Below are 15,000 nucleotides of genomic sequence, written 5' to 3' on the forward strand. Positions count from 1 at the left end.
GGAATGGCATCGTACAGACTCTTTCCCCAACTCACAAAAGGAAAGGGATTCTGTGTCGGCATCGGTGTGTGGCCGTATGTGCAGAAACTTCCTCTGCGTACCTGACTGGAGCAAGTTTCAGACAATACCTAGCTCTTGCTTTGTGGTAAAGCATTCTGAAATTTCCTGTTCTGTTCTGCTTACTTAAAAACCACCGGTGGTCCTCCACTTGGATTGATTTCACAGTGCCATTGTCTTGACTGGGTTGCAAGGGGCAGCACCGAGAGCACTGTCCTAGAGGACCAGCTCGTCTCTGCTCTCTTCTGGAGACAGTTTCTGTCCAGATGAGGGCAGAGGCCAAGGGCACCTGCATTTATTGATTCCAGTGCTGCCACACAGGACCTCCTGTAACCTCAGAGCAACCCCTTGGCGTGAACCCTGACACCTGCATCTCATAAATGGTGAGACTGAGGCTCGGGAGGCCTCTAGTGGCTCTCCCAAGGTCACAGGGCTCATATGGCCTGCCCACGGAGCCCTTCTGGGGGAGTAGGTGAGGCAGCGTAACCTGAGAGCTGCCTCCCAGGACTCAGGCTCCAAAGGTCGCGTCTGCACGCCATTGGTGCTTCTGGGAGCCTGAACCCCAGACCAGACTTGTCCGTGATGGAAACTGATGCAGCGTACAGGGTGTCTATGGGACAAGGAAGATCCAGGGTTCATGGTGGGTCGTGGCTGGTCCTCGATGCCTCATGCACGCTGCCCCCTGCACTCTGGGGAGGCCTCTGCTCTCTGGAGTAAGGACCCAGGAGGACGTCATCTCCGTTTACAGTAGCAGTGGGCGGCCGGCGAAGATGTCTTGGGCCCAGCCAAGCCCTGTGTTCCCAACATACTCCTTGCAGTTTAGGGGCGGGCTGCATTGACTCGGGTTCTTGGTGGGGTGCTCCTAGGGAACGGCTCCGGCGGGGAGCAGGTCAGGTGGCAGGGAGGAAGCTGGGAAAGAGCCTAGAAGCTGACCACACGGAGTTTTATCTTCACCGAAGAGCCAACTGCCCGGTCACACCCAGAGCCAGCGGCTGGGCCGGTCAGACGCCAGAGCCCTGGCTTTCTCGCTGGGCTTCCCCGGCCTCCCCAAAGCTGTGACCACACCCTCATTAGGGCACTGCCGCAGAGGAGCCGTGTGCCAGGAGACGAGGCAGATCTTGGTGGCCTCCGGATGAAGTCTTGTTCCTGCCCCCGTCCTGTCCGAGGGTCGACAGGCATCCCTGTGGCTTGGCTGGCTGAGTGTCCCGGGCGAGCTCCATGGGCACAAAGATGACAACATCTCCTTTCCAGCTGCGCCTTCTGTCCACTGGAGGCTGGCTGGGAATGGTTCCTGCTTCATTCCTAGGAAAGTTCCCCTGCCCCGTGGAGGATGACAGGGTGTGCTGTCAGTTCTTACCTAGCATAGTCGGAGAGAGATTCCGGCCTGATGTGCTCGTCCTTCTCCGCCTTGTGGCGCGAGCTTGTCTTTGTCACAGCACTGACCCACTCCCGGGGCAGCTCTGTTTCTTGCTGTCCCTGGTGTCCAGCCCTGTGGATGGCTTTGAATCCTAGAGCAGGGCTCACGTCTACTCCCAAGGGGCCCATGCCAGAACCCAGTCCGAGGCCCACTGTGGGGCTTGTCTGTCTACGTGCACTCAGGACACTGGCACAGGAGCTCACGGTGCAGAGTCAGATTCACCTGCTGCTGCTGCCTTCCTGGAAAGAGGGGTCTTCCCTGGGGTGGCATGTCACCCTTCTCTGCATGCCATGGACACATGAGGGCCAGAGCATGGGCTCGCTGGCAGCGTTGGTCTCCCTGCAGAGTTCCGGGTGCACCAGTTGGATATCATGTCCTGTGGGAGGATCGATGCGCTCGCTGGACTCCTTGGACTCCTGCCCGATGCCGTGGAATGGCAGAATTGTCTGGAGGCATGAACGAATGTTGTAATAAACAGTCTGGGATTAGTAAAAGAATCCGGCAGGATGTTCCCCGGCGTGAGTGGTGTTTGTTGAAGTGAGGTTGGAGGTCCTTGGGATCCCACTGCTTCGCTGAATCTCTACCTTGGAGGAGAGGTTCCGGGTGAGGTTGTTGGCAGATTTTAGTTTCTGTTGCATCCTGTGCTCATTCCATTTGTGGGTTTTAATGTTGGGGTGACAGGTCCGTCTATGAGCTGCTCAGGAGCAGGGGCTTGTCCTGCCGAGCTCCCACGCACCTGGGCTAGTGGCTGGCATGCCCTGGGGCCCTCGTTTTTTGCAGGGGGACGGGGAGGGTTGCAAGCCCCCTTGCAGGAAGGGCCTGCTCAGCTTGGTTGCACCTGGGGCCTATCCTGCAGTGCCAGGGCCCTGAGCCGTCCCTGCCATCTGCTGGCCCTGCTGTGGGCTCTGGCACGAGGGCCCAGTGAGAGGGAGCTCTGAGCTCTGAGGGCATAGAGTGGAATCTGACTGCTTCCAGGCCTGGGGCAGGGGCTAGACTTGGGAACTGAGTTGGAACTGAGTCTTAAATAACTACCTCCCTGTCTTTTGTCTTTTTTTTTTTTTTTTTTTTAAGGTTTTATTTGTTTGAAAGAGCAAGCAAGCACGAGTTGGGAGAGAGGGGCAGAGGGAGAAGCAGACTCCCCGCTGAGTAGGGAACTGGATGTAGGACTTGATCCCAGGACCCTGAGAGCATGACCTGAGCTGAAGGCAAACGCTTTGCTGACTGGGCCCCCCAGGTGCCCCGCTACCTCCCAGTCTTTGCACACATGCAGTTTGTGTTTGACATTTAATGTTTTCATAGCTCTTACAAAATCTCCATCATCTCATTTAGCAGCATCTGTTCTAATGGCTCATCTCAGTTTGTGGGGAACACAGGGAGCACCTGGTGAGATTGGGGGCTCGGGGACACTTCCTAAACCAGCTCTGGGGGACAGAGGCTCGCAACCCTGGGAAAGTGGGGCATGGCTGGGGGTCGGTGGCATCAGGCCTTGACCAAAAATCTGGCTGTGGCTTCTCTGCAGGGGGCCTGCTGGATGGCACGTGCACCCCAGGCTCAAACCCGCTTCCCACAGCCTCCCTGTGTTTGCACCTTCCTCGCTTATAAAGCATAGATGAGCGTATGTGCTCGTGGAGTTGCAGTGGGGAGAAATGGAATAAACTGGGCAGGTGGTAGGAAGCCGTGCTCAGCATGGAGCCAGTGCTCCCCGCAGCCCTGTTACCTGCTCCGGGAGTGGACTGGGGAAGGGCTGGCTTCTGAGAGTGAGCCTTGGCCTCTGTGGAGGCTTTGGGAGCCGTGGAGCCCCTTCTCCCCCTGCCCGTACCCCCTCATGTGCCTACAAGCCAAGACCAGAAGTTAGAGCAGACATTGCTGGTCGGGATGTTTTCTGGAAGTTGGGGGTGCTTGCAGGGAAGAATCCGACCTGCTCCTCCCATACACATCACGAGGGGGAGCAGAGGCACACTAAGGTGTGTGTGATGCCTTCTATAAGCCCATGGCCGCTTCTTTAGTTCTGCAGTGTGGAAATAGAGTATTTTGCATTAGTTGAATGTGTACCTGAAGTGACCATTTTTGACATCCAGTGCAATAACGTGCAGCGGTCCAGGGAAGAGCGGCCTGGAACTCTGTCTTGCTACCACGGGGAGAAGCCTGTAGCATCCTGGGCAGGTCTTGGGGCCCTGCCCCTCCCACACTCACGGTCCGAGCAGGAGGCAGCCAAGTGCACTGGGCACAGTGAGAGCGCCTGAATGCCTGGAAACAGGAAAGAACAGAGCTCTCTGGTTCCTGCTGCTCCAGTGGGAGCCCACCCCGTCCCCGGGGATGAAGTATGTGTTGGTGATCCGGTCAGCATTTGCCTCTCTCCCTCTCTGATCCTGGGATATGGCCTCTGTTCAGTACCATCCACACTGTCGCCAGCCCAGAGCCCTCCCTGATCTCCAAGTCACACACAAGTGATGAGTTCATGCAGCCACTTGGACGTCTGGCTCTCAGACAGCAGGTCTTCACACTCAACTCTGGACTTCTCTGTCCCAACCAGAGATGCCACATGTCTTTACATGACCACTCCATCCAACCTAGTGTCCCTGAAATCAGTCCACCACAGAGTCCAGGGTTCCTCCCCTCTCCGGCCGCCTCCACTGTGGCCTCCCTGCTCCGACCTTGCCTGGGCTGTCGCAGTGGCCATCCAGGGAAGCCTGTGTCTGCGAGGTGGGCAGGACCCCCCACCTAGAGACCTGACAGCCTGTGAGGCCCGCCTTTGTGGGGCCCCGGTCTCCACGGGCACGTTTGTGTGTTCTGTTCTTCTCTCTTCTTGTCTTCAGCCTAGTGACCTCCTTGTTCCTCCTCGGCTGTGTCCCGTCCACTGCTGCCTTGGAGCTTGGGAACTCCTTGCCTCCTCCGTCTAGATGCCGTCCTGACCCCTTCTCTTGGCCTGCAGCCTCTTTTCAGGGCCTTATGGAAATGCCACTTCACAGTGCTCCATTCCTAGACCGTCCTGTTTAGAAGTGTGTGTATGCATGTGCATGTGCTTGCTCACCCAGGCTCGCAGGCCCTGCCTCCTACCCCTGCTCATGGTCTGTCACCCTCTGACCTACCGTTCACATTGCCCTGGAGGGCAGGGACTCTGTCCCACCACACAGCCTGGTAAGCCCATGGTAGTGGGCTTCCGCAGGTGGTTTCGGTGGGTAGACTGACCTGCGGGCCGTTGGAGGGACTCCAGCCTGGGCAGTTGTCTCACGGAGAAGTGGTAGGTGCCTCGATGGCTGTGAGGGCCAAGCAGAAGTGCGTCACAGGCACAGACTGACACTCTTTTTTAATTTTACAAAGCTCAGGACACCTAGAGTGATTTGTGGAGACACAAATCTCTCCCTTTGCCTGTAGCTGGGTTTGTTTTCTGGGTTTGTGGGGTGCTGGGTTGGCACATTCAGTTACACGTCCAACTCTTGGTATCGGCTCAGCTCGTGATCTTAGGGTCAGAAGTTCGAGCCCCAAGCTGGGCATAGAGATTACAAATAAATAAAAATAAACTTTAAGAAAAATCCCTCAGATCCCTTGACCTGTGTTTTCTGGGCCAAATAATGACATAAATGGTTTTCCATCTGTGAGAAAGCAAGCGGCTCTGGCTGAAGGCTTGTTGTGACTTGTAGAGATAAAGTGTCCTAACGGGGTCATAGCGGTGGGTCCCCCAACTCCTCAGGGTCCTACATTTGGGGCCTGGGCTTTGGAGTCAGGGTCACAGCCTGGCTCTGCCTCTTGCGAGTGGCAGGACCTGGGGCTCAGTTCCCTCGGTTCCCATGTATGTCAAAGCCAGCTGCCCTGGCTCCTGGCGTGCCCAGCCGGTGGGGGCGGGGAGGCATGCAGAGTGCATAGTAGGGCTGTAGTTGAAGCTCATTGTCGCCTCCATGATGTAGGGACATTCTGTGACGCCCATCTCCCCGTGTCATCATCTGAGCTGAATGGAATCTAAGTCGGCTTGCCTTCCTAAAGTCTCTTGCATGGGTGGGGGTCTCAGCCTGCTGCTGTGATCAGTACATGCCCTTGACTATGTGACCCATTCCTCTGCGTCCTAGGTGAAAGGCTGGGGCAGGGCACACTGCCCGGTGAGCATTCGGAGCTCACAGCAGGCAAGAAAGCCCGTGCGCTGGAGCCTCGTGAGCACGTCGGCCTGGGTGGCAGGGACTCTGGTCACATCTCTTCTGGGAAGCTGGGGGTCCCGCTCTTGAAGGCGGGAGGACACTCATCCCTTTAGTCGGGGTCTGACAGCTGAGGCCGGGTGCCTTTACACCTGTCTGTAGAGCTGGGGCCGGCCCTAGGCAGTGCTGGAACTGGACGGGTGATTTTCCAGGAGGGACGGGGCTGTTCCCCGGCTGCTGAGAATCCCTGCTTCTCATGAATGCTGCCACCGGTGCGGAGGTAGTAGAACCGCCAATGTCCAGGACTCCTGGAGCAGCTCTGCGGGGTGTCCGCCCATCTGCTTCCTCAGCAGAGATCTCCACGTGCTGTGCTAGGTGCCGAGGGGGCAGGTGGGAGGGAATCAGGCAGGGTCCCGGCTGTCGGGCCTCTCTGTGGGGAGGACTGAAGCAAACACATGCTCTGAGAGACATCAGGGTCAGGGGAGCATCTGGCTCATCCTGGGGGTCAGCAGATGCCCGGGGATGGCACCCAGGTTGTGTCTCTGAGCCGAGGAAGGAAGATGGGGTCACAGAGAATCCACTCGGCCTGTGTCCGAACCTGGCTTCTCGCTCTGCAGCACAGACACATTCCAGATCAGAAATGCTTCAACCTGGTAATGTAGTCGATCACCCAAGGTTGTGTTTGTTGGGTAGTTTGGATGGCGATTATCACGTCATTTTAAGATTGTGCATATCTGCATTTCACTTTTTCATCTAATCGTTTGCATTAAGTATAAGTTCCATTTCTTATCTACATTCAGATTATTTCGAAAGTTTTCTTTGTTCCTGTGCAGACCTCTAGTGGGAGAAAAGGATACAGTGTTTTTCAGAAGTGGGGAGTATGTGTATACATGGATTATATGTATACACATATACATATTGTTGACTGTTACTGTTCGCCTCAGACTCTGAGCTCTATCCACCTTACTAACCTTGTGTCCAGCGCCTCCTAAGAGGAAGCACATAGTGGATTCTCAATAAGTATTTGTCCCGTATGGATGTAATCAGAATCAGCGATTCAGAAACTATACAGTGTTTGGGATTCTGTGTGAAAGCTGAGATGTTTTCTTATAACATTGGCCTTTGGAATGAATGCAGGTCTCGGGCCCGTCACTGACCCCCTCCCCAACCGATCCCCAACCGTGTTTTAAGTATGAAAGTGACCGAGTCAGGGAGCATTTTAGCGGATTTGACCTGAATTCAGAACTGTTTCTTTGTGCCATCCAAAATCTGAAAAACTCAAAACTTTTTTCCCCCAGGATTTTTACCTTGTATAGTAAATCTTTGCCCCTGGACCTGGCCTGTCGTGTCTGGGACGTGTTCTGTCGTGACGGGGAAGGGTTTCTGTTCCGGACAGCCCTGGGCATCCTGAAGCTGTTTGAGGACATCCTGACCAAGATGGACTTCATTCACATAGCTCAGTTCCTGACGAGGCTGCCGGAGGACCTGCCTGCAGAGGAGGTGTTTGCATCCATAGCTACGATTCAGATGCAGAGTCGGAACAGGAAGTGGGCTCAGGTAAGCGGATCTTCTGTTCTCTTTTTTCCTGCAGGTAGCCTGGCTCAGCAGCCTCCCCGAGGAAGTCGTTACTCCAGCTGCCTTCTGAGAAAATGGCCCTCTCTAAATAAATTTCTTCTTGGACTGGACCCGAGGAGCCTGGGTTTGAGGCTTGGCTCTGCTGCGCAGGGTCTGGGACAGTCCTTTGGTCCCCGAGAGTCTGTCAGACGGCGGGTGGATAACAGAAGCCTCCTGCCCATTCCGCGGGTGGTCTGGGGCCTGGGTGGTGGGATTGTCTCCCATAGCTGGTAAACAGGAGGTGGGTGGGGGACAGGAGGGCTGAGGGATGGTTCTCCTGGGACGGGTCACACTGGCCCTCTGGTGGCTGAGTCAGGTGAGTCCAGCCTGGACCTCCTTCTGGATTTTTCTAGGCCCTTCTGGGTGTCCTGCCTAGGTAGGCCTTGGCCCCTGTGGGACTGGCCAGTGTTAGCTGGCTTCGAGTGCTGATAGTACCAGAAAGGAAAAATAAAGCCTTTCCTCTTGACCCTCTATCGGCTCCTAGCTTGTCCAAGCAACAGATCATGGTTGGAGACTATCTGTAGAGGTTCTTACTCTCCTGTGACCCTTTGTATTAGTGGGAGATTTCAAATGCATACTAAAATAGAGTAAGTAGTTAACGGATCCTGTGCTTTTGTTAAATATGCAGGCGTTTTTACATTTCTAACCGTCTCACCTGTCGGCACCTTTCTAGCTTGCTTGAACCAAGATCCAAGTAAGGTTCACACTGTCGTTAGTTGAAAGATCTTTTTAGTGTCTTTTTAATACGTAGGTCACCCCACCTCTCTTTGTATCCCTCGACCTCTGTCAGCTGAAGAAATGAGCTTATGTGTCCTGCAGCGTCTCCCAGAGTCTGGATCTTGCTGGGTATATCCTGGTGGTGGTGTTCAGCCCGACCCTCAAAGCTGTATTTCCCCTGAAGTGACTGTTAGAGCTAAAGACTTCACAGGCAACCAGGCTGTCTGCCTTTGTTTTTATAGCAGTAGTAGTTTTATTGAGATGTAATTCACATACCATAAAATTCACCCCTTTGAAAGTGTACAGTTCTGTGCATTTATTAACTGGAGCATTTACTAATCACCTGGGTCCTTCATTCTGGCCCTTGAGCTGGTCCTTCTTGGCCTTCCTGGCCTGTTACATGATGCTCTCTTTGGCTGGCAGACTCCCTCCCTGGGTGTGTTTTTCGGGAAGAAGCGTGGCTGCATTGTGGACTTGGGGTAATACTGGGGGCCGGTGGGCACTGTTTTGTGCTTGGGTGATAGGATCTGCATTTCTGAAATATTGTTAAATACATTCTATTGATAAAAAGAAATGATGTCCTGACACACACTACAGCTTGTGTGACCCTTGAGAATGTCACGTGAAGGGACAAAGCCAGACACTAAGGATGGCACGCTCTGTGATTCTGCTTATAGGCAAGTCCAGGGTCCCCTGTGGAGACAGGAAGTCAGTGACTGGGCCCCCGGCAGTGGGCGGGGTTAGCTGGATGATATGGGGTTCCCTGACACAGACCGTGGTAGTATCGCACACATCCACAGATACACTAAAAACCCTTGAACTATACATTCTAAAGGGACAAATTATATGGTAAGGAATCATATCTCAGGAAAACTTAGAGAATGCCCTCAGCTCATGCATGAGCAGGACTGGCTGTGTGATTATCCGGGATCTGCCAAGAAGGAGAAAGAGACTTTTTCTGGTTAGGACGTCAGTGGACAGTGCACAGTGGAAATCTGCAACCACTGTTCAGAATTACTGAGAGTTTCAGAAAGGGGACTGCAGACCGTCTGGCTATGTAGGCCTCTCTGATTGGGGACCCAGTGTGATGGCCGGTGTGGGAGGGCACACTGGTCTCCATGGCTCACTGGCTGGCGGGGTTTTTCAGGTCCCTGTGGAAAGCCCAGGTCTTTCCTGATGGTCTTTGTCACACACGTAGCTCAGTTAGGCCTGACTTTGTGCCCCACCTGCCCCACACAGCCCCCATGCAGGCACGCAGAGGGCAGGGGTAAAACCGCGTCTGTTTTTTCCCTTTTTGTGTTGTAGAGACAAAGTAAAAAGGTTTGCTCAAAACTATGTCAGTTGTTTGATACTAGGGTATTTTCTAATCACGGGATCACAATGGGAGTCCGCCTGATGGGGAACTCGGGGGGCATTGTCGAGTCCGTATGGTGCTAGGCTCCACGGGAACTGCAGTCTGTACACATCCTCTTACATGCTCCACTTTAGGCCCCGGAGAGCTCGCAAACACGTAAACGTGTCTGTTTGCTCAGCGTACCTGTCGACTTAGAGGTAGAGAGGGGAGGCTTTTTTCTGTGCAGTTCGTTTGAAACCGACATAAAGTGTTTCTGCTTAGCTCCTCGTCATTTGTAATTCAGCTCAAGTGACATAGTGCCTGACCCGTCAATTAGGCCCTGGTTTTGAATTCCCACCAGTCTAGGTCTGAATGGGTACAGGCTGTTTGAATAGCCGCTCCTGTGAGTGCCCACCGTGGGGGTTTGACCTTCCTGAGCTGCTTGTTTGTCCTTATAGCTGCTGTGCCAGAGGTCCCAGAGACGTGCTCCACTCGGGCAGCCAGTAAATGGGGCTTCTGTTAGTTAGCCCCTGCGGCTGGTACTAAGTGGTCAGAATGGAATGTAGTGTCTCTGAAAATGAAGGTGTTAACCAGAAGCTGGGAGAGCATGGAGTTGGGAGCTCAGTCACTTTGGGAAAGCCTGGGAGGGCGTGAGAGCCCAGGCGTGCTTGTTAGTGTCCGGGAGCAGAGAGCCTGGCTTGGGGGTGGAGCGCGCCAGGGCCAGAGCCAGATGGTGCAAAGAGAGCCCCACAACTGTGTCCTGACAGTACTGTGGCTGCGGGGACGTGGTTGTAGGATGTTAGCCCAGAGATGGCACGGTTGCTCTCCACAGGAGTAGGAGGGCTGTGGTGCGGGCGTAGGGGGTAGAATGGGGGAGCGGTGGAAGTGGGGGGCCAGAGCCACCGGCCAGGAGGCTGCACAGCCTGTCGCTGTGCTTGGCGGGACCTGTGTTCAGTGTGTTCGCATATCACCCACGGACGTCTCCCCTGTGATTCCCAGGTGCTGACCGCCTTACAGAGGGACAGCCGCGACACGGAGAAAGGCAGCCCGTCTCTCAGACACTGAGCGCTCAGCGCTGGAGCAGATCTCCAGGTGGCACCTGCGTTTCTGATGGACACGCTGACAGCCAAGATGAACAGGCTCTTTGCACGTTTGATCCTAACCCTGGAGTTGGCCTTAAAACAAAACAAACAACTTTTAAAAAACTCAGCCAAGGCTTAGCCTTAAGCAGCTCAGTGGGGCGATGAGCTAGTGTTGACCATGGCCAACGCTGCGTATGCTGCATGGTGTAAAAATGAGATGGTGGCTAATCCCCCCCCCCGCCAATTTCACAAAAGTTAATTAAATGGTCATGCTCTTATGTCCACTGATGGAAAATACATTACAGTCTTCCTTAGCCAAGATGCGGGAGAAATGTACGTAGGTAGCCTCGGAGGCATTCCTGGCTACTGACCTACTTGAGCGAGGAAGGAGTTGTGGAGCTAGTTAACCGAGAGGACCGTTCCAGGGCTGGAGGGCCTGCTTTTAAAGCCCACCTACCAAAGACAGCAGGAAAGGAAAACAGGCTCTCACAGGTGGTCACCCAGTGTGCCTGTGAGCAACCTGGGATTTGACCTGACTTCCAGGTTGGCCTTTCTCCACTGTCACCTTGACAGAATCACAGCACGAGGGCTGAAAAGGGCCACTTGGGTTCTGGGGAACCCCTGCTCTCCCCCCCTAAGATTGCTTCCTCCATCTCCTGAGCAGAAAGGGCTGCTCACCCAGGAGGCCCGAGACTGCCTTCAGACCCACACCTCCTGTGTGCAGAGGTGCAGAGGCCTGGCTGGCGGGGTCAGCCTGCGCCCTTGCTCCCCCAGAACGCTGCTCTTCCCTGTGTCCCCCGAGCAGCAGAATCGTCCCGAGTACCAGTGCTTCCCTCCTTGTGCGTCTGGCTGAAAGCTAGAGCGTTGTGAGGGCTGAGACGCGGACCCACGCAGATGGCCTTGCAGGGGCTCCCAGTGTTTGTCCCATCAGCCTCTCCCCACATAGGTGGTCCCCCGCCCCAACCAAGTTCATCAGCAACTTTCCTGCTGGAACCTCTCCTTAACTAAGAATTTTGTTAAAAGCGCTTTGGTCATGGTCATGCACATTCGAAGACGGGGACTCACACAGAAGAGCCCAGAGGACAGGCAGGTCTGTGGAGACAGGTCCTCACGCGGACCCGGCTGCATGCTGGTGTCCACGAAGGCTTGAGAGACTGGGTCCGAGGGCTCCACTGCCCCCTCAGCCACACTCCCCCTGGCTGCCCTCAGTGCGGCCCTGGGGAGCGCCCTAAGCTCCAAGAGTAGGCCTGCCACGAGGTGGCCTGGCTCCCCGGGACCTTTTCTGTCTGCCATGTTCATGGCCAGCATGGGCAGGAGCGGGGGCAAGGGGCCACACCACGGCCATGGGTCCCGTTTTCTGGAGTAGTTGCCTTCATCCCCTGTCCTCTTAACTGAAGTCTCCAGGGAGGTTGCGGAGCATCTCGGACCCACTCTCTGCCTCACCCTGGAAGTGCTGGCCTGGCTGTCCTCTCGGGGGAAGCGTCCCATCTTCACTGAGGGCTCACACTTCCAGACGTAGCCCGCCGTCCACCATGCTGCTGACTGTCACCTTGCCGGCCCCGGGCCTCCGCCCGCACAGGCCAAGTGTCGCTCCCGGATGTGAGCTTTCTGTTCTGAAAGGTGTATATATTTTCTTACTGTACATACAGATGTTCCTCGGTCGGGACAGGAAGCACCGCCGCTGCAGGGCGTGCTTGCCGCTCATCTGCGCCTTCAGACCCAGCCCTCAACCTCCTCCGTTGGACAGGCTGATGTCCGTCTCTCGGGACTCGTGGCACCACATAGGCATTACGTTTTTAAACGGGTTCCCAGCCGATGCAGAATACTTAACCAAATCTCTAGCTCACAGAGGTTTCGGTGGCCTGTTTGGGGGCTGCCTGGGGTCTTGCCGTGTCTGCCCCAGAGGCCGGGAGCTCGGTCTGTGTGGCCCATCTGTGGGGTCAGGCTGCTCTGTCGGATGCCATCGTTTAGGAAAACGGGGAGCCCACTTGAAGGCTGCGCCCCCTGCGTGTCTGCACTTTCCCGGCCCAGCTGCCGGCTATCCAGAGCTAAGACTTGGGGTTCGGCCCCTTGTGCGTCTGGCCCTTTAGAGTCGAAAGCCGTGTCCCCACCTATCCCTGAAAGCCCATCTAGAAGCAATGTTCACTTTCAAAGGTACTTTTTAACCGCTCAGTTTTTGACTATTTGAACAGTTTGCTGATAGAAATGTCCTGATAATACTTGCTACATAACATGTTTTAACTGCTTGTACAGTTAACCTTTAATTTTATTTAGCAAAGTCTATCAAATTAAGACTTTTTGAATTGTAAATAATGTGGTTTTATTAAATAAAAGTCATGGAAAATTGTTACTTACGTTCACTGTAGTTTGGTTTACAGCTGGAGTTCTCACCTTCAAGTGTGGGACAATTTGACTTCGAACATCGCGTTATTTTTTTCTTGATTTTATCTGAGAGAACACAGGGAACGGCAGAAGGCGAGGAAGAAGCAGGCTCCCCACTGAGCAGGGCGCCCAACGCGGGGACACCGGGCTTGATTCCAGGGCCTTGAGACCATGACCTGAGCTGAAGGCAGACGCCCTGCCTGAGCCACCCAGGCGCCCCGATCATCCTGTTATTTTAGAATCCGCTTACAACGCTCGGTTATGTTAAAAAGGTGGTGGTTGTGTTAATTCGGTGCAGGGATTTGGGAGCTGAGTGTGTCCCTTGCACATCAAGGGGGGACCTTTGACTCGCTGACCCCTTCCCTGTCCCCAATCCCAGCTCCCGAGGTGAGCACCCGCTTCCTCTGTGCCTGGTAGGCCACAGGCTGCCTGCAGCGCCCCATCCAGCCTGCGGGTGACCAGGGCCGCCTTCGTTCCCAGCTCTGGGGCGGATGTCAGTCTGGCTGTCCCAGCTCGGTGCCAGTGAGCACGACCCGGTCTGAGAGGTCACTTGGCGCCAGTCAGAGCCAGTGCTCGTGTGCACTTGTGTGTCATCCATGCTCGTCCAGCCGTTTAGCCAAGTGCAGTAGGCCCGGTCAGGAGGTGGGGCCCTCAGGACTGCTCCCTCTCTTGTCCCCTGGTCCCCCGGGATAAGTGGACAGTGCTGCCCTCCTGTGTCAGTGTGGCTGGTGGTCTGCGCTGGGCCACTCAGTACCATTGAGCCTGTGACTGGTCTCCCCACTTCTCTCCCCCAGAGACCGTGCAGCTCTGCTCTGGGCATTTAGCTCCCACTGTCTCACCAGGGCATCCCGAGGCTGCTCTCCAGCTGGCACAGGCCAGGAGGTGCAATGGCTGGCAAGGGTGGCCGTGCTGGACAGTGGTCGTGTAGGCTCACTGCCTACTGCACACACACCGGGCCCCAGGCTGAGTTCTGTGAATGGCCTCATTTCTCTCCACAGCAACTCTGTCACTGCCTCCATCCCAAAGCTGTGACGCAGAAAGAGGATCTGCTTGGGCTCCTGTGGCCAGTTAGTCTCGGGGCTGGGAATCTGACCCTTCCCCTGTGGCTCCTGATCCCTGGCTGATCCCCTCCCCAAGGAATAACTGTGCTCTGGGGCCTTTGGAAGCCTTTCTCCTCTCGCTTGGTCCTCAACTGCCAAGTGCAAGGTTTGGGGCGAGGCCTGGATTCACTCACCTGAATGCCTCCTGTGTGCAAGGCACAAGCCTGATGGCCGGCTTGGGGAGGACCTTGGGGATGCCCCAGCTTTGGGCTTGGAAGCTGTGGACCATTTTCCCAAGAGAAACCAGGGAGCTAGCTGTTCAAAAACCCATCCCCCGAGATGTGGAGCCGGCCACAAAGGCGCAGAGAGGGGACAAAATCTGACAGCTCTAGGGCGCCTGGGTGGCTCAGTGGGTTAAGCCGCTGCCTTCGGCTCAGGTCATGATCTCAGGGTCCTGGGATCGAGTCCCGCATCGGGTTCTCTGCTCCGCGGGGAGCCTGCTTCCTCCTCTCTCTCTCTCTGCCTGCCTCTCTGCCTATTTGTGATCTCTCTGTGTCAAATGAATAAATAAAATCTTTAAAAAAAAAAAAATCTCACAGCTCTAGAGGGCAGGGACTAAGTTGGACCTTGAGAGCAGCCACTGGTCATCAGAGGATGGGTGTGGCCAGCAGAGGGAAGCCTCAGACCCCCAGCAAGTCCTCAGTTGGGGCCATGCAGGAACTCGCTGTCCCCATGTCCTTCTGAGAGGTCTGAATCTCTGGGCTGGCCCAGGAGCTCGGGTTCCTCCGTGAGCACTGCCTCGCCTGCAGCCAGCTGGCTCGAGGGGGCGGCTGCTCCACGGGCCACACCAAGGCCCCTTCTCTCAGGATGCCTGAGCCTGTGGAGGGAGGGGCGGGAGCATTCTTCACAGGCAGCATGAGTCACCCACACCCCAGCCTGTCTCTGGTCCCTGCGACTTCTTGACCTCACTCCAGAGCACCCGGTAGAAACTGCTCCAGCCAAAAATAACTCCCGTTTCAGGTGTCATTTAGTTGCCGGTCAGATCAGGAGTATTTAAATTCTCTGAGCCTTCCATTTCTTTTCTGTAGCCAGACCTTAAAGCGGGTACCAGCATCCATCCACTGGCTTGTGAGGATTAAAAGATGCTGAATTGTGTCATTAAGAGAATCTCCTCACCAGAGATAGAGTCATACCCTTGACATGTGAACTTTTAGTATCTGAACTCTTGAGG

General features: G+C 55.1%; 1 protein-coding gene across 13 annotated transcripts in view; it reads left to right on the plus strand.

The window, feature by feature from the left end:
• Window positions 1-12,697, plus strand: part of TBC1D14 (TBC1 domain family member 14) — a 104,642-nt gene extending 91,945 nt beyond the window's left edge. For 9 of the 13 annotated variants that reach the window (XM_082727513.1, XM_082727520.1, XM_082727516.1 and 6 more), the window contains 2 exons: window positions 6,900-7,158; window positions 10,265-12,697. In XM_082727513.1, coding sequence (XP_082583639.1) covers window positions 6,900-7,158; window positions 10,265-10,330 — 325 coding nt within the window. In that variant the 3' untranslated portion in view covers window positions 10,331-12,697. Of the gene's footprint in view, window positions 1-6,899; window positions 7,159-7,192 lie in introns of all 13 variants that reach the window. The other 4 variants (XM_082727518.1, XM_082727514.1, XM_082727522.1 and 1 more) reach the window with 2 other exon arrangements.
• The last annotated feature ends 2,303 nt before the right edge of the window (window positions 12,698-15,000 follow it).

This window comes from Mustela nivalis (assembly GCF_964662115.1).
Source record: "Mustela nivalis genome assembly, chromosome: 4".
NCBI lineage: Eukaryota > Metazoa > Chordata > Mammalia > Carnivora > Mustelidae > Mustela > Mustela nivalis.